Here is an 18,836-nt window from a genome sequence, read left to right on the forward strand (position 1 = left end):
ATTGACTAATTCATATGTGTTCCTTGATGCAAGTATTTTTTTTTTAATCATTTTATTTACAACACTAAAAGTTATTAATAAATGGAGTTTGTTGTTAACCTAAGTTGGGGGAATTCATATTATAATATGTTATATTTTGTGTTGTTGTTAGGTGTTAGTATATTTGGAAAATAATAGGATAATCTGGATAATATGATGAAGAACAATTTTGCAGTTGAAGAAAATGGTTTTTGTGAAGTTTCTTTTCACTATTTGTAAATTTTGTTTTTAAAAAACTAGCAGCAAATTGTTATGCTTTTGTTATGTAATGTTCCTAGATGCTTAAGTAATTGTTTTAAACATTTAGGAGTATTTTATATTGCTCTTCATTTTTCTTATCTCATTTTGAGGTTTTTAAGAAAACAAATTCAATTTTATGTTTAAAATTATATATTTATCTATTCATTATTCACATGTTAGATTAGATTATGACAATATTTACACAATACAAATTTTTTCTACTTTTTTCTTCTTTGGAATTGTACACTTGGATTAGATTATAATCATCATGTATAAAGCTGTAATCATCATTTTTGCTTTGAATTTGATTATGCATTGGATATTTGGCTTGATCACATCACATTTGATATGTTTTACATATTCGGGAGAATGGGTTTGACTTTGATATGAATTCTATTTTTCCCTTTCTTTTTTATTTTGAATTGTAGCATTGTATAGTTTTATTAATTTTTGAGATATATGTTTTTCGATGTTTTGGATTGGATGGTAGAAAAAAATTAGGTTTGAGAATGTTTAAAAATAAAAGAATAATTTTCAATTTTATATACTTTTTAATGATATAAAAAATGTTATAAATAAATTTTATTAAAAATGAATATGTTTGCTAACTTACCTTTTGAATTCCTTAAGAAAAATTGTATTGTTTTCATTTGTGTACAACAAAAATTATAAATATTACATTTGTAATTGTTCCTGTAGGGATGAAGGGCCCAAATAAGAATATTGGGCCGTGGGCCGTACTCAATGACGTCAAAGAGCCCGAAGACAAGCATGTTTTAGTGAAGACAAGTAGATTATTGGACCGAGGAAGAGGTCTAATCATAATGAACAAGTGACGTTGTCTGAGGAGCAATCGCGCTAGGGAGAATAAGCTTTAGAGAGAGGTGAGTCAACAAAAAATTAAGAAATATCTAGGAAGAGAGCTACTTCCACCGTATTGAATGCTCTGTATCTAACCCCCTAGCCACATTAAAGTAGAAGTGATACTTGAACAGTGACTTTCAGTCTCATAGCTACCCACAAAGACTTCAAGAAGGTGCTGATGAAACAAGTATTAAGAAGATTAGCAATTTGATCTACAAGTGGAATGCTGAGATGAAAAGGAGGAAGGAAAAGGAAGAATTCCATTACAGAGGGGATCATAAGAAATCCCAAAAGGAAATCACTGTGTAATCAAGAACTTGAATATTTGTATTAGTCTAGGAGAAATAGATAAGAACATATCATCCTCGGATCTAATCGAGGAGTATCTTTTCTTCTCAAACTGTTTGTCTAACTCATTCTAATGCCAACTAGCCTATTGTGCTTCACATTCTAACTCATTGAACGTTCAGTTATAGACCCGATCTCTATCAAATTTATTGTTTTGGGGCTCATTGGGCCATTGTCCAAATCTCTTGAGCTGTGGAGTGAATCGTGTCCTTACAGTTCCTATAATAAATAAAAATATGAAAATGAAATGCATTACTCTTTATTAAATTAGTCCAAATTACAACAAAAATATATTATATATTTAATGAAACCACTCTAAAAAATTATCACGCGTAACGCGCGGATCCATCAAACACACTTCCAAACACATAATTGAAACCCATCAATTAAGGTTGTATACAAGTTGGGTTGAGTTAGGCTAGGGTATTTTTCAACCCAACTCGACTTTCTCAAGTAGTTATAAAACCAAATCAATCCAATTTGTAGTAATTAGGATGGAAAAATTTTGTTATGCTTAATAAAAAAAATATTGGACTTTTTTTTAAACTTATTATTCAACATATGATTACAGTTTACATAATTGAGTCTAATATCATAACTTATTAGAAGTATCAAAATTAATCAAACTAATTAATTAATTTAAACCAAGTTGCAAAATCCAAAATAAGTCAAATTAATAAATTTTAGATGCATATATTTTTTTAACTACTAATAATGTGAGTTGAGTTGGGTTGTTCAAAATGAAAATCTTGCCAACCCAAATACAATCCAATCTGATAATAATAAAATTTTAAAAAAAAAAAAAAAAAAAAAAAAAAAAAACTGAACTCGTCAATTCATAAACAACAAACTTGAGGTGCTGAGTTAGGTTGGATCGGATTCATCAAGTTGGTAGATTGATTGCATACCCATTAACATAATCATCAGAATCAAAGGCCCAATACAAAAAAAAACCCAGAATCAAAGGCCCTTTTACTACCCTACAGCATGGAAACGAGAGGTCTGAATGTGAGAATCTTCTACTTGACTGATATAAGCGCTTTTGTTTTCAATCAATTTCTTTTAACAGAATAACAAAACCTTTGAAAGTGAAGCAATCTGCTTGTAATTTATGAAAAAGACCAACAACAAAAAAAATTTATGAAAGAACCATATGATATGAACCACATTATCAATGCTCATTCTTAATTAAAAATTTGATTTGGGGATGGCATGGAAAAAAATATAATTAAGATCCAGGTGGTCAAGATCCAGAGAAAGTGCAAGTTGACATTGAAATTGTCAACTTTGCAAGTTAATTAGATTACTTGTAAAATCTATAGCGTCCAAAACTGAACGAAGTTTCCATAGAGAGAACCTTATGTTCTAAGCAAGGCGACTTTCTTCATTGTCTCAAATTCCCCCACTGCTGTTCTTACTTCTTACTCACCCTCTCTCTCTCTCTCTCTCACACACACAAAGGTTTGTTTTTTACTCTCTGAACTGAACTAAAAGAGTTCAGAGTGAATAGAAAATGGGAAGTGGAGCTGATCAAGACTTCCAAAGCCAAAGAGAGCAGGCACATCAACAACAACAGTCCCATGACAAAAAGTACAAGCTCAAGATGCTTTTGCTTATTATAATCACCAATCTCCTCACCATATACATCTTCACTGCTCCTTTCTACTTCAACTTATCTGTCTACTCCTGCACCTCTCTCTTGCACGACCTTAACTCCACCAAATCCCAGCTTGCTCCCAGTCACTCTATAATTGCTGAGCTGCTCCAAAAACTCAGTTCCACTAACTTACTCAGCCAGGCCCTACTCATCGAGCTTACACGCCAACATGACGAGTTATCTAGTACTAATCGAGCACACGAGTCCATCAAACTTGGTTATGATATTGATTCAAGAATTCACATACCTGATGAGCTTATGCTTGCAATTGGCCCTCACGAGCTTCCACTGGGGTACTCACCACAGATGGGGTCTGATGAGGTTTACCCGCCAGTTGGAGCAGGCTGCTTTAAGTTTCCAGAGGAGTTGGTGCAATATATGACATACGACATTGGAGACCAGTGTCCAATAGATGATGTTTTAGTCCAAAGGCTCATGCTTAAAGGGTGCGAACCACTTCCACGCCGGAGATGCCGTCCCAAGTCCCCTGCCAATTATGTAGAGCCAACAACATTTCCGGATAGCCTCTGGGCAACCCCACCAGACACCAGCATCATTTGGGATCCCTACACTTGTAAAAGTTACCGGTGCCTCATAGAGCGCAAGAATGCACCAGGATACTTTGACTGCAAAAATTGCTTCGACTTGAAGGGCAGAGAGAAAAGTCAGTGGCTCTTTGACGATGGAGGGCTTGATTATGGGATTGATCATGTTCTCAACACAAAACCTCATGGGACAATCCGTATAGGACTTGATATAGGAGGTGGGACTGCCACATTTGCTGCCAGAATGAGAGAACGGAATGTCACAATCATCACTAGCACATTGAATTTGGATGGTCCATTCAACAGCTTCATTGCCTCACGGGGATTGATCCCAATCCATGTTAGTGTAGCCCAAAGGCTTCCTTTCTTTGAGAACACACTTGATATTGTGCATTCCATACATATTCTAAGCAACTGGATTCCGGAAACTATGCTTGAGTTCACGCTCTATGACATATACAGGGTGTTAAGGCCAGGGGGGCTATTTTGGCTTGACCACTTCTTCTGCCAGGGGTCACAACTCAACGCCACTTACATTCCAATGTTGGATCGTATTGGATTCAAGAAACTAAGATGGAATGCTAGCAGGAAGCTTGATCGTGGAATTCATAAGAATGAGTGGTACTTTTCAGCTCTGTTGGAGAAACCAATGAAGTGAGCCTGCACCTAATAAGGTACACGTGTAACCTATTTGCTCCGCCAACACATTTTGTATGATAATCATGTTTTGTTTGATAATCTTGACTGGTTTTGGCAAGTGAAAATCTAAATAGATTTGAAGTCTTACTTTAAGAGGTGCGAAATATAAACATATTAATTGAACAAAAGGGTATAGAGAAGCACCATAGAACTTGACAATTGATATGACTGAGGTTGCAATTTGTGGCCTATTTTGTTGCTCTTGTAAATTATGCAGAGTTGCGATGAAGCAAGGATACAGATTTAGAAGATTGATGAATAGGTCTAAGGGAAAGCCAAACAAAACCATGACCAAAGGATTACAAGGTTAATTCAATTTAGCAACCATGCTATTGAGCAAAAAACAAAGCAATAGTTTCAGTACATGACCTTCGAAGATTCCGTCCACCACACAACCAAAACAGAAAGGGCTAATTACGACAGCCAAAAAAAACGAAATAATTGTCTCAACTGAAATAGGAAACTGTACATATTTTCTCTTTGCAAAAGTATTGTAGAATTGCGTACATAGCGTAGAAATCAAAAGTGCAGTATACGATGACTAGCCTTGCTTGGAATTCTGTAAATATTTTAAATTCTGTCTTTCTTGCTCTTCCCTTCGTATTTGTGCAGGGTTGACGGCCTAAGATTCTGTTTCAACCCCCTCACCCTCCACACACAAATAAAAAAGTACCATCATAAACACAGTTCTGGTAACTTACTATATGATTACAGGCATTAGGATGTGCAATACTAATTGGATATTCTACACAAAGTAGATCAGAATATTTTATTCAAATAAATGAAAAAAAAAAAAAAAAATCGCCCTTTTACGATGTTTGAAAAAACCCCATTTCATTTTTTCTGATGATATATTGGCAGTTGTGGATCATTTGATTGGAATGAAATTTGGAATAGGGCTTCTATCTTGGAAGGTATACTCCACTGTAAAACAAGTGCCTCAACTATAAGGATAGCCTGGATGGGGCGAACTCCCCTTACTTGTCTCCTCAAAACTAGCAGAAGCGGATGTGGAATTAGCATTGGGATCTACACCAGCAAGCTCCATAATGTTTTCAATCTCTTTAACCACCTCAACCATCATAGGCCTGTCGGATCCTGGTTCTTTCACACACCTCATTGCCAGATCCACAAACTTTTCTAACCCTTTCAGGGTTGTTCCCAAACCAATGGCTGGGTCAAGATATTCATGAAGGTTGTATAAATCTTTTGTCTTATCCATTTTCTCCTGAACCCCTCTCACAATATATTTCCCATGCTCTATTGGCTTTCTTGCAGTTATCAGCTCCAACATTAGCACTCCAAAGCTATATACATCACTTTTCTCAGTCAACTTATGGGTCATGTAATATTCTGGATCCATGTAGCCCTGCAGTTGATCAAATCCATTCTTAGTGCTAGATTTTGATGTATTTTTGTGAAATTTAAATAATATTAAGACAAAAATTTTGAAACTTAAGCTTTTCTTCTTCAAGTGATTGGAAATCAAGATGCCTAAACTACCACAAACTCATACTAGTACTCTTATGGTATAACAGAAACCACCCCTACTCTGCAATGGCATATTGTGGGATCATTAAATGAAAATCTCTTCCCCTCCAAATATATGGTGGTTCTGGCAGTAATAGTAGGCAGCAAGAAATGCTTGCCCTGCCTATAACACTTAAATAAATTTTTGTGCAGTATATAGTTGGTGTGGTGAACAGCTCCTACCGGCTGCTTTGTTTTCCTAATTTGTTTAAGGCCTCCAGGTACTAGTAGAAGTATGTGTGTGTGAGTTTGAAAAAATCCCTTGCCAATGGCTGGGCCTAAAACTTCAGTAAAAGAGGGAAAAAATAGGTAGCTATCTTTACATTTATCTACTTCATTCCTTGAAACATTCCCAGAAGCTCCACCAGGAATTTCAGAAAACTAAACTTGATCATTCCTGAAAAATCTTCAAAATGTTCCTTTCACCATGTTTATCTTGCTATTACTTTTACTTTAGAAAAGATGCCTGAATAAAGTTGATTTTCATTTTATATTTTTGGGATCTCTTTTTTGTTGTTGTTGGGTTTGCAAAATTTGGGACTTTTAAGTCCAGCCGATGAAAGAAAATTTTTTGAGGTTTCCGAGTTGGTTTCGGAATCCTATGTTAGCTAGAAGAATAATGAGGAGGTGCAATGGTCCTTTAAAATAGAGCTGGGGCGTAGCCTTTTTTTTTTTTTTTTTGTGTGTGTAAGAGTTAATTAGAAGACAGTTTGCCTAGAGGGAGTTGGAGACTAAGCTTTGTCTAGTACATTAGTGTGAGAGAAGCTTTAGGTGTATTGGGGATTTAGGTTAGTTTATATTTGTGAGGTTTATGAGAGTTTGGACTGTGATTGTAATTATTACTGATAGTGGCTATTTTTGGTTGGTGTTGCCTGTGGATGTAGACATCGAGATTGCCAAATCATGTCACATTTTATGTATTGCTTTGCTTACCTTTTATTATTTTATGTGTTTTTCACAAGGACAATCCATTGAAGGTGAGCCATATACTATTAGAGCAGATGCCTAGCTAAAGAATGAGAATCGTTTCTAAATTTGGTATAATCCAATAATACTTTTATACAAGACCAAAGAGCATTGGGTTGAGTTTTTGTCCAAATCCTGATCCAGTAATTTCATTGTCAGATGCTTCTGGACTGACCAGATTCTGATGCTTATATTATTAATTAAAGAACATAACAAATGCATTATTTTTGTTGAAGTAGAGGTAAAAAGATTCTGAACTAACCATTGTCCCTTTAACTTGAGTGATAACATGACTTCCTTCACTGTCATCAATTGGCTTGGAGAGTCCAAAATCAGAAACTTTAGCATTTAATGACTCATCTAGGAGGATGTTGTTTGATTTTATGTCCCTATGAATAATAGGTGGATTGGCAAATTCATGAAGATAGGCCAGACCTCTGGCTGCACCAAGGGCCACTCTAAGTCTCCTCATCCAATCTAACTTGATCCCTGACTTCCCTGCAGACAATATGTTAGTCTTCAACTAAGAGAAAAAAATGAATTAGGATTCAGTATCTTTTGACTTCAAAAACTTTGTTCGAGGTTTCAGGGTGGTTCATAATGTACTGACAAAGGAATGAGAATCTGACAAATACTTCATTGGTGCATGTCAAGCTAGATGACAACATATCAATTTTGCAATTGGACAATGAGGTACAACTTAAAAAATTTAAACCCTTGTATTGACTGGGAAGTGGAAATTTTGATGCATGGATATTGTTACGAAGGAAAAGGGTTTTGGGTGGCAGAATTCCCAGCATATAGTCATCAAATCCTTTGGGCACAATTTTATCAGGATTGTCTACCAGAACTCATTTTATTCTCTACGGGAGAAGTGATCAGAGTCAGGCTAAAGACAAATTGCAGTATTTGCCAAGTTATTTAATTCCTCTCATGTCATCTTTGGATGAGAGCATTACTGGTAGACTACAGAATTCTTATGGTTGTGCTACTATCAGATTTTTCTATTGTTTTTGTAGGTAGATGCAAGGTGTATGACCTAACAATTATTGACTTAATGGTAATTACTACAAATGCCAGTGAATTGAATAGTTCCATTTGATTATCAATTACGTGAGAAATTGAAGTGTCAACAAAGACTGTAATTCTTATTGAGTGGAGGAGGAAAATGGATAGAAGTACCTGAAAGACTATCCTTTAGACTACCATTTGAAACGTACTCATACACCAGAATTTGTTCACCTTTCTCAAAACAAAACCCCATAAGGCTGACAAGATTCTTATGATGGACCCTTGATAAAAGTTCAATCTCAGTTTTGAACTCAAGCCCTCCCTGCATAGATTCTTTTTTAGCCCGTTTAATGGCAATCAGTTGCCCAGTAGGAAGAGAACCTTGATAAACCTGTATAAATGTTGACAAACAAGACATTTAGTGACAGCAATTGTTTGGAAAATTAGCAACAAGGTTCAAAAGCTGGTCTCAAATAAAAGATTGGTCATGCATATCGACATACATTTATATGGTATACTACTGAGGGACAATCAAAACTGACCTTCCCATAACCGCCAGACCCAATCTCATTGGCTACTGAAAAATGATTGCTGTATTTCTCAAGCTCTTTAAGGGAAAACCATCCCACACCTTTTACCTTAATAACACCACAACCCCTACTGCTCTGGTCCAATTGTGCTGCTTTATTTGACATGAATTAGAAAAATAACCCTACAAATTCCATATGATTAGCCAAAAAGTGCAAAATATAAACAAAAACCCATCTTACAAAAGTGACTGGTGTGTTCAATTGCTCTTTCTGCTCTTTTCTTTGTGTAGAGAACATAAACCCCTGCAAGGAGTATTACCAGCAGCAGAATGGAACCGCCAACTACAACTTCAATCACAATACTACTTCTTGATGACTTTTTTGATTCTGTTGGCATGAAGAGAGATGCATCAAGATAATTACTAAAAAACGCAGAAATTATTATCATTTAAACACAGAATTACCTGTATAGTTCTCATACTGATCACCGATAAAATAGAAAGGTCCAAAAGGTGGTGGTGGCTTGAAAGTCTGGTTACTAAGCATGAACCCAATACTAGAAATTCCCGTTCGATTGAAACTAACTTGGCCATAAGGAAAGACTTTTAGCTTCATTTCAAGGTACTCAGATGAAGTCGTAGTGGAATTACTCAGAGTTAGAGAGACTGAATCCACAGGAAGTTGATGATAGTGAAAAGAATGCATGAGAGAATCCTCAAGTATTTTGTAGTAAGTATTGTTCCCCAAGTCTGAGAAGGACACAGCTTCGAAGGAGAGGGTTCCTGTGTATGGATATGCACACCTACAGTTGGGGCTTGAATTCTGATCTGAACTGCAGGGAACAGGGTCGCAATCAACATTTTGTGTTGAATATGAGGCACTGGAGAGGGAAACTGTGCAGTAATTATTTAGATTTCCTGTCACCCCACAGATTGGGTTGTCCTCCAGTCTGTAGAAGATAATACAGTGTTACCACAATAATGAGACATAACTATTATAGGCTATAAAACAATGAGTACATTTTCCTGGAAAGTAAGCTTCCAAAAAAACTAGCTGGTCCTTTTAATACTATAAAATAGAATGGGCCAAAGTTACTAAGGAAATTCATCTTACTTCAATGTACCATTGTACGCTTCCATTCCTTCTAAGTGAGAAATAAAATTGAACTGCAAATCGATGAGTTTGAGTTGGTTATGGGTGGTGCCAATAACCAAGGAGCCATTGAGCTGGTTTTTCTTTAGTACCCTGTTACGACATGTCAGAATAATTGCCTTATAACCATCATCCATTGCAATGAGTGTAACTAGCCTCCTTAGGCTTCATACAAAGGAATTACTAATTTATTCAATTTGGATTTCTCAACATCCATTGCAATGAGTGTAATGCTACTTTAGACAAGCTGATAGCCTGATACTCACACAGTCTGTAGAAGGGGTAAGCTGAATAGGGCAACTGGAAATTGTCCTTGAAGTTGTGTGTTTTCCATTTTTCTGCCATGCAAGGTAGACAGGTTTTACATCAGTACTGAATAATTTAAACCTGAGGCCAAAAAGAAAAGCACATTTCTCCTCATATCCTGGAAAAATAAACACCTTTGTTTCACACAAATGCATGTTTCAGCAGAGACACACACATTGAGAGAGAGAGAGAGAGAGAGAGAGAGAGAGAGAGAGAGAGGGAGAATACAATGTTGTCAAAGACTGTAAGGTTGGGAACCATGGAGGAGCGTCTGATCCGTCAAAGGTATTATTGCTGATATCCCTGCCAAAATCATCTCAGTCAACAAATGAAACTCAAAACCAAGAGAACTAGATATTGTTAGGCGACTGAGCATCTTCTTTGGTGGGCTGGAAAGGCTTAAATGATCATTTTTGTGATAAGTCTAACAAACGATTTACTTAAGCCCACACTAACATTGATATTCATATGTTAGTAATGTCATTATAACTTACACGTAGCTGAGGCGGTTCATGCCACTAAGGTCGGGCAGAGGACCAGTCAGTTTATTGTTGGACAAGTACCTGAAAAAACTATATATCATCAAAAAGAAAGCCTTATAAAGTTTCCACACCAGGTCATAATAACCTTTCTCAATCAAATATATAGCTTAATTTGGCTTGTCTCTTTTTCCTTCTTACATCTGATTAAGATTTGTAAGATTGTTGAAGTTTGAAGGCACAGGTCCACTTAATGCATTTCCATCAATGCGCCTATAGCCAAAAACAAATATTAAACAACAATAACTTATCAGAAATCCATAGCCAATAGAAATCTCTGGTGAATTTTCCGGAGTTTCTGACAGATACTCACAGCACCTCCAAGGCTTGCACAAGTCCAAGGGTAGAAGGAATGCTGCCATTCAGTTGGTTGCCATCCAAAAGCCTGCCAGAAAAATCAATGAGTTGATAGAAAGTAATGTAGAAATTCCAAGATATTTTTTGTTGAAAAGCAAAAGATGATGCAAAATATCTACTCTGCATGCATGCGTGTGTGTGTGTGTGTTCTCTCCATCTAAGGGAGACTACTGCAAATAAATAAAGTCATGGTTAGCATTACCACAATATATCAAGATGCAATTTTTGAAGACAATACCTATTCACTAAAAAATTAAAAAAGAAAAAAAAAAAAGGGGTGTAACATGTGAAAGTAGCTATTAATGAATAATGATTAAACATGAAACAGAAAAATAATGTAAGTTTAGCGGGGCTATTAGATATATATTATCTATATACATATGCATTTTAATAATATTGAAGTAACCGAATAATGCATATATCTTCTCATGTAACATGATTATACCAAGAGATTCCAGATATTAGAAGAATAACTAATCTTACACATGTATCAGGAGCATTTCTGAGCTGAAAAGCCGAGGTGGGATCGTTCCTGAAAGATTATTCTGTCCAAGATGACTGATGATAAGAGACAGAATCTTAGATGGTTGTTCTAGTTGGAGAAAATAAAGTCATAGGATGAAAAAAATTAAATCAAATCTGATAAATTATTGGTCATCCCCAGAGCTTAAAACTGTTATACAATAGTGAATTCAATCATTTAACCATCATTTTAACACTCCCTACGCGTGTGGGCCCTAACTCTCCTTTTATGAGTGGAGTCTCACGTGAGGTTTTTAACTTTTTAAATGAGAGGTAGAGCAAAGATGGAGTTCAAATTGAATATCTTTTGCTCTGATACCATAATAAATTAATGATTCTCCCAAAAACTTAAGCCGTTAGGAAATGGTGAATTTAATAACTTAATTGTTATTCTAACAAGCTCACTTCACAAAGAGAGTTGACATACAAGTGCCTGGCATTAAGTAGCATATCAAGACCAGGTGTGTTCCCATCAGAGATTGGAATGGGTCCTTTAAGCTGGTTGTCAGTTAGATCAAGCCAAAGAAGACTGGTTAGATAACCAATGGAAGGCGGAATCTGTCCACTAAAGTAATTAGAATTCAGAGATCTGCAGATGAAAGCAACAAAGTGTTTCAAATTTCACAGTATGTTAGCCCTTTCATTTTACTGCACTAAAAATAGAAACTCAGAGTGAATTATGTGTATATATGTACACAAACATACATTACAGACAGAGATGGTAAATTTTTAGGACTTACTAGTAGACCCTTCATCTAAAGTTGTGTCATTTATTACATGGAAGATAGCATCCATAAGGAATTTGATTCATAATGTCCTTTGCAGTAAAACATTTGAATTACTGAAGAAATTACAGAGTCAGAATCCTTACAGATAGAGTAGCTGCGGTAGAGATCCTATTGTGTCAGGAATAGGACCTGAGAAGCTGCAACCAACTAAAATTCTGATATGCAAATAAGAAAGAAACATAGTAAATTAGGAAGATCTTTACCATCTAACTTGAGTTCCAGCACAGACTGTTAATAACAATCAATATTTTCTTACAAGTTCAATAGTTTCTTCATATTCCCAATTGATCGTGGGATTGGTCCTGTCAGGCCCTTGTTGTAAGATAGATCCCTATATGAAAGAAGCTAGTCAGGAATGCATTACTGAACTTACTGATCAAGTTACTACCAAATAAGCATGAGGAATTGAGATTTTCATTTGATTTAGTTAGGACATTTTAAAAGAAAGTAAAATCTCCAATCATTGTTTTTGTGATATAATCGCCTAAATCGGCCACAGTGAGATCCACATCTCAATGACCATGAGGCTGGAGGCATGAGTAATTCTCCCCATAACTTCCACAAACATTAAGAAGTGAATTTTTATATTTTTGAGCACAGCAGTTTCTTGTAGCTGAATGGTGGTTCAGGGATATCAGTTGGAAATTGAATCTGAAGACTCAAATAACAAAGGCAAAGTGAACATAGAAAACATACAGAGTCTGTAATTCAGATAACAATTCCAAATCTCCAGACAGCTGGCCTGTCAGACCAACGCTTGATAACATTCTGAAATGATACAAAGTCAGCTTTATACCAAAATTTGGAATTGTCATGAACAAGCAAACGTGCCAACAAAAACTAGAAAGCGAATGCAGAAAGCTTACATGGAGGTCACACGTGAATTTGTGCACCCAATTCCTTCCCATCCCTTGCCACAAGGATCCGGACCCACCCAACTGGGTGGTGTATTCTGCAATACACTCTTGAGAGAAAGCAAAGCAGCATCTGCATACGGATATTAAAAGCATCATAACTCAATCTCCAAATTTTCAAACAAGACTATCTAATATATAGTTCAAAATAGATTGAAAATTCACGTAAATTGGAAGGACGTGTAACATTGGCTAAGGCCCTGTGATGGAATTATGGAAAAAAAATAAAAATTGATACCAAAATTTATGTTACTTCAGCAATCCAAATAGCTAAAATAAAGAACCTCTTTATTGGTGATGCATCTCAGTGTTGACTAAGTATTTCCTAGAGTCAGCTTCCGAATAAGTAATTACTAACCATACGAATTGTAGTGCTCAGATTCCCAGAAACTCACATGAATCTCGAGTAAAACAAATCGTTGTTCAAACTACAAAAGCTTTGTCTCTCATATTCCAACGAAACTAATAATATAACAGTTACACAAACTAACAAGAAGACAGAAATGAACTGAACTTACAGTCCTGATTTCCTATCTCGGATGCTGTAGCTGAAAATATGATGAAAACAAGCAGTAGAAACAGCTGACTTCTTTGAACCATTACTAAACAAACCGTAGTTATTACTCTTGAGGACTTTATCAGGTTGGATAACAAAATCTGTCAGAAACTGAGATCACCCATATATCTAATATATTTAGCAGAGTATTACTACATGAGTATCAACTGTTTCTTATATATTACTCTTGAGGACAAAACTCGATAGCTAGTAAAGTTTGTTTAAATTTGTAACCAACTGTTTCTTATATATTAACTAGTATTACTACATGAGTATAACAGAACTTGCAAGGAACTTCTCTGCTCGCATTATCGCATTAATTGCAATGCAGAACAATTCACCAGTCATGATCACATATTGCTTGATTTTAATTAGTAGGGAAATATATGTGTGTGTGTGTGTGTGTGTGTGTGTGTGTGTGTAAGTATGTATATAAGGACCAAGAGTCTTCTGTACTTAATACAAGTCAATGGACAGATTATCAAAATAATATCTGCCAAATAAATGATTAATGAGGACATAAAATTATCTTTAAATCCATGATTCAGCATGGTTGAAAGTTATTACACTACTTATTTCACCATTCACCAGAAATAATACACAAAGCTAAATTATAATTGGTTGGGTTCTTGCAATTGTGGAGGAAGCCATCATTGTTACTTGAAAATACTACAATCACATAGTTAGTCTAGAAGTAGCCCCTACTTTAGGTTCATCGTAAAACACAATTCATATGAATAGCAAAGATGTAGATGATGTGATACATTATTGGGTATTTAGTTTGCCGTGATGTTATATTACATCTTAATATTAGGTTATTATAATTTTACATTAATGTAATTTCAATACAAGAATACAACATTACATTTTTTTTTTAAATTATGAAATTAAGATGATGTGATATATATTTTAATTTTAAATTATGGTAATGTTAAAAAATAAAATAAATCAAAAACTTAAATATCATATCATCATAATGTGCACCACATCAATGATACATCATAGCGAAACAAACTCTCCCAAGTTTTTGGTCGAGGACATAGGCTATTAAGCAAATCATGATAATTCTCAATGCATTTTTTCTTTTTCTTTTTTGCTTCCGTTTTTTGTATTTTTATTTATCTCTTTCTGCATTCTTTTTATTTTTACACATTTTAACCTAATACAATAAATACAAATATAGTTGCTGTGCGTTAATATATATATATATATATATATAATTGGGCTAACTAAAATGAGTCTATACTATATATATAAATATAGTGCAATTTTTTAACCTACTAATAATATTAGTCATTTTTGCATAGAAATTTTTATAGAGAGTAGAGACTTGTTATTGATTATATGTGAAGACAGTCGTGGCCAATAGTCAGTCATAGAGTCATATTACATACATACATACATATATATATATATATATATATATATATAATTTAATGAATTCTGTACGTGTCTTTAAACGCTTCAGCGCCAGCAGCGACGTGACCTTTTGGCTTTTGCAGTTCCATCAGTTTCATGGATTGTGTCAACTTTGTCATCTAATAATATTATAATATATAATAGTGTAATCAGCAGGTTCAGGCCTGGCCAGCCATAGTAATGTTAACGGTTAAGATGTGAATGTGATCTTCTGGCCGGGACTACTCAGTCAAATCCAAATTATGGGATTCAGAAAGCAATACTTCTGTTATAAAAAGCCAACTTCTAACAGCTCTCGCGGGTTTATACGTGTGGGAATTTAGAAGCTTTGATTTGATCAAAGCAACTGTGTAGTCTTGACTCTTGAGTCTCTTGAGGGAGCATATTGAGAACTGCACCAGATTACCATTTGAATTGGTCGATTCCATTCACTTCCTACTCATAAAATTAAGAAAAGGAAGCTAAGGTCAGGAATTTATAATAATAATGCAAGCTGTCTCCGGTCCTACTAGTGTTGGTTGGGCATCCTTGAAACAAGAAGTTAAGAATCTTCTCGAATTTTGTGTCGATGAATTCATCATACTAGCCATTCAACGTAAGCGGTTCTCAAATAGACACATAATATATATAATTTTTTGTCGATGAATTTATCTAGTTTAGATGGGGTTGTTCTTTTGAGCAAAAAAAAAAAAAAGAAAAAAAAAAACAAGAAAGGGGTCGTTCTTTGTATATGCTAGGGGGTTGGCCCAAGGCCTAAGGCCCCCAATACAAAATGTTTCTTTCTTTTTATAAAAAAAGGCTTCGTCCCTATTATAAAAGAAATCCATAATTTCATAATAATAATAATTTTTTTTTGAGAAACTAATAATAATTTTTTGATAAATTATAAATTGCATCATCTAATTTAGTCATGTTACTCTTATTAAGAATTACAGTATGTATATTGTACCCAAAAAAAAAAAAAAGAATTACAATATGTATATGGCAGAAAATGATGTAAGTGGTGAATGCTTGGTAATTTTCTTGTTTTGGTAGATAAGAATAGATATTAATGTGAACAGATTTGTGTCGTATATGCCATTGTTATTGATTCCGTTCCGTTCCGGCCGGAACGGCCGGAATTTTTCGTTCCGGTATGCAAACCGGTACCGGAATACCCAACGTTCCACCTCGGGCCAGATTTCGGGCCATTCCGGTCCATTCCGGCCATTCCGGCCAATTCCGGCCGAGATGTGAATTCCGGCCGGTACATGATTTGGCCTATGGAAAAAAAAAAAAAAAAAAAAAAAAAAATTGATGGCTAATATTATGTTATAAATTTTGTTGGCTTATTAGTTATTAATTATTATGTGCTTATGTAATGAGTAATGACTTGTTATAAATCTTCTTATTGTTTGATGTTGTATTGAGGTTTAAGACATAAAAGTTAAGACTAAATGTTTTGTATTATTTGATGTTTAGTTATTGTCTTGTAAATCTTCTTATTGTGTGATGTTAAATAGATGTTATATTGATGTTTAAGACTTAAGAGTTAAGACTAAATGATTTGTATTATTTGAAATTTAGTTATTTATTTATTAGAATTGACAATTTTATGTTTTACAAGAATATATATAATTTAATTTTTAGGAACCCGAAACACCTTAAAACGGTACGCCGAAATCGGCCGGTACCGAAATATTCCATTCCACTGGACAAACCGAAACGGGGTCCGAAACGGTATTAATAACAATGGTATATGCAATAAGACTAAGGTCGTCTATACCGCGTAGACCACGATTTTTTTTTTTATTAGTTTCAAGTATAAACAGACTAAAGGCGACTTTTACCATTTTCTTTTATAAAAGCTAATTTTATCTTTAAAAAAATAATTTTTAAAGGGGTAAAAAACACTGTTCATCCCAAAAGTTATTATTTATTGGCCTAAAATTACTGTTTATGACCAATGAACAGTAACAAACACGCGTTGAAAAAAAAAAAAAAAAACGTGGACGCAACTAAAACGTTGGATCCAAACGTATTCAAAAGCTAATTATATCTTTAAAAAAAGTTTCAAGCACTAAGACTAAGGTCGTCTATACCGCATAGACCACGAATTCTTTTTTTTGTTATAAAAAAGTTTCAAGCACTAAGAGTGACTTTTACTAAAGTTAGTCACATGTCTTGCCTTTCCTAATCACCAAATAAACAGTCCCCAACGCCAAGTAATAGTCAATGAGTCAAAAATCCAAGCCTCACATGTCTTGCCTTTCCTAACCGCCGAATAAACAGTCCCCAACACCAAGTAATAGTCAATAAGTCAAAAATCCAAGCCTCACGGTCTTTTTATTGCTCAATTTAACAGGGCGGTGTTTGCTTTCCATTATTCTTTTTATAATTTGAAAATATGACTTTAAATTACATTTTGAGTTATATATAAATTAAAGTGTAAATTGGGTAAAACAAGTTATTGCTGCCTTATATATAATCATTGATGTTTATTTAGATGATTGTTTGCACTTGTCACATATTTGCCCATGCATCTGCTATTAAGTAGCTTCTCATATAAATATAATGCAATATATATATATATATATATATATATATATATATATATATATATACACGCAGTACATTTTCTAAATTTAACACTACATGGCATTCAATGATGGATCGGGTTTTACTTTTGTTAATGCCTAAACCAAGGGTTATATTATGAACAGCGTCCATTACGGAATGCTATATATGCTAGAGACAATATTTTTCATAAATATTAACTTGATAGCAAAAAGGTTTTGATTAATTGGAACAAGTCTTCACCGGAATAAGTGGAGTACTTATACTTATGCCTACCCCACATTTATATTTATATATATATATATATATATAATGATAATAATAACTAATTTAACACGTAGGAGTATATACCATGAGAGGGAGCGATAGAGAGAGATCAATATAGAGAGAGAGAGAGAGAGAGCGAGAAGGATAAAAAAAATTTAATCGTAAAAAGCATTGTAGAATCTATATAAGTTCCGTATTTTTATTTTCAGCATTTTATAACTGTTAATAAAATATTTAATTTATTTTTTTCTACGTTTATCCCACTGTCGATATAACTTTTCTTTATTTGTTTTTTTTTTTAACACCTATTTCAACAGTTATGCTGACTATAGATTTTTTTTTTAACACATGTTTTAACAATTATACCAATTGTAGAAATAAATATGTGAATTTCTTTACTTTTTTCAACAGTTGTGTATAATTGTAAAAGTTTAGGGTTTTTATTAGTATTTTTTAGTGACCGTAAATAAAAATATATTGAAAAAACTCAAGTTTGTTGCCGTAGTGTATGTATGTATACATGTGCATGCAAAACTTTTTATTTATGGCGCAAGAGAGAGAGGTCCCATGACCCATGACCTTCACGTCGATGGGGGCTACATGCAGGGACGGAGGCATTCATTGACCAAGGGGGGCAGTGGCCCCCCCTAATTTAAAAAAAAAATATTATATATATATGCATTAATTTTAGCAATTTTGTTCTATAAAATTACATTTTACCCTATTAACAATATTATTGAATCTTTTTAGAGTAACGTTAAAGATACAAACTTATTTACAATATTTTTATAAACTGTTGAGGTACAAATTCTATCGGTTCGCATCTCAGGTTTATTACTTGCATAACTTTTTTACTTATCAATAATCACTCACTATATCATCAATATACTTCTAGCACTTTTCTCATTTTAAAGGCCATTAAAATTTTATAGATCTAAAATCTAAAACAACATATACTAGCCCAAAAACATTTGTGCAACAACAAAAATCACCAATAGCAAAGCTAAAAAAAATTAAGTCTAATTAACTAA

General features: G+C 34.3%; 2 protein-coding genes across 3 annotated transcripts; one reads left to right on the forward strand and one right to left on the reverse strand.

Moving 5' to 3' along the window:
* Positions 1-3,004: 3,004 nt before the first annotated feature.
* Positions 3,005-4,351, forward strand: LOC142637267 (putative methyltransferase At1g29790). Its single transcript, XM_075811547.1, has one exon. The coding sequence runs from the start codon at positions 3,005-3,007 to the stop codon at positions 4,349-4,351; it is 1,347 nt and encodes a 448-aa protein (XP_075667662.1).
* A 470-nt stretch (positions 4,352-4,821) lies between these two features.
* Positions 4,822-13,731, reverse strand: LOC142613590 (leucine-rich repeat receptor protein kinase HPCA1-like). 2 transcript variants are annotated; one of them, XM_075787030.1, is made up of 19 exons: positions 13,526-13,731; positions 12,960-13,080; positions 12,790-12,861; positions 12,350-12,424; positions 12,177-12,248; positions 11,733-11,894; positions 11,267-11,341; positions 10,740-10,811; positions 10,568-10,639; positions 10,382-10,450; positions 10,116-10,190; positions 9,848-9,919; positions 9,543-9,674; positions 8,894-9,378; positions 8,670-8,816; positions 8,442-8,578; positions 8,071-8,290; positions 7,151-7,386; positions 4,822-5,761 (listed from the first exon to the last, which is right to left on the reverse strand). In XM_075787030.1, the coding sequence occupies exons 1-19, from the start codon at positions 13,605-13,607 to the stop codon at positions 5,333-5,335; spliced, it is 2,805 nt and encodes a 934-aa protein (XP_075643145.1). In that variant the 5' UTR covers positions 13,608-13,731; the 3' UTR covers positions 4,822-5,332. The 2 variants fall into 2 exon arrangements, with proteins under 2 accessions (XP_075643145.1, XP_075642502.1); XM_075786387.1 differs by having other exon boundaries at positions 8,442-8,581.
* Positions 13,732-18,836: the final 5,105 nt, after the last annotated feature.

The sequence above is a fragment of the Castanea sativa genome, chromosome 1 (assembly GCF_040712315.1).
Source record: "Castanea sativa cultivar Marrone di Chiusa Pesio chromosome 1, ASM4071231v1".
Classification (NCBI taxonomy): Eukaryota; Viridiplantae; Streptophyta; class Magnoliopsida; order Fagales; family Fagaceae; genus Castanea; species Castanea sativa.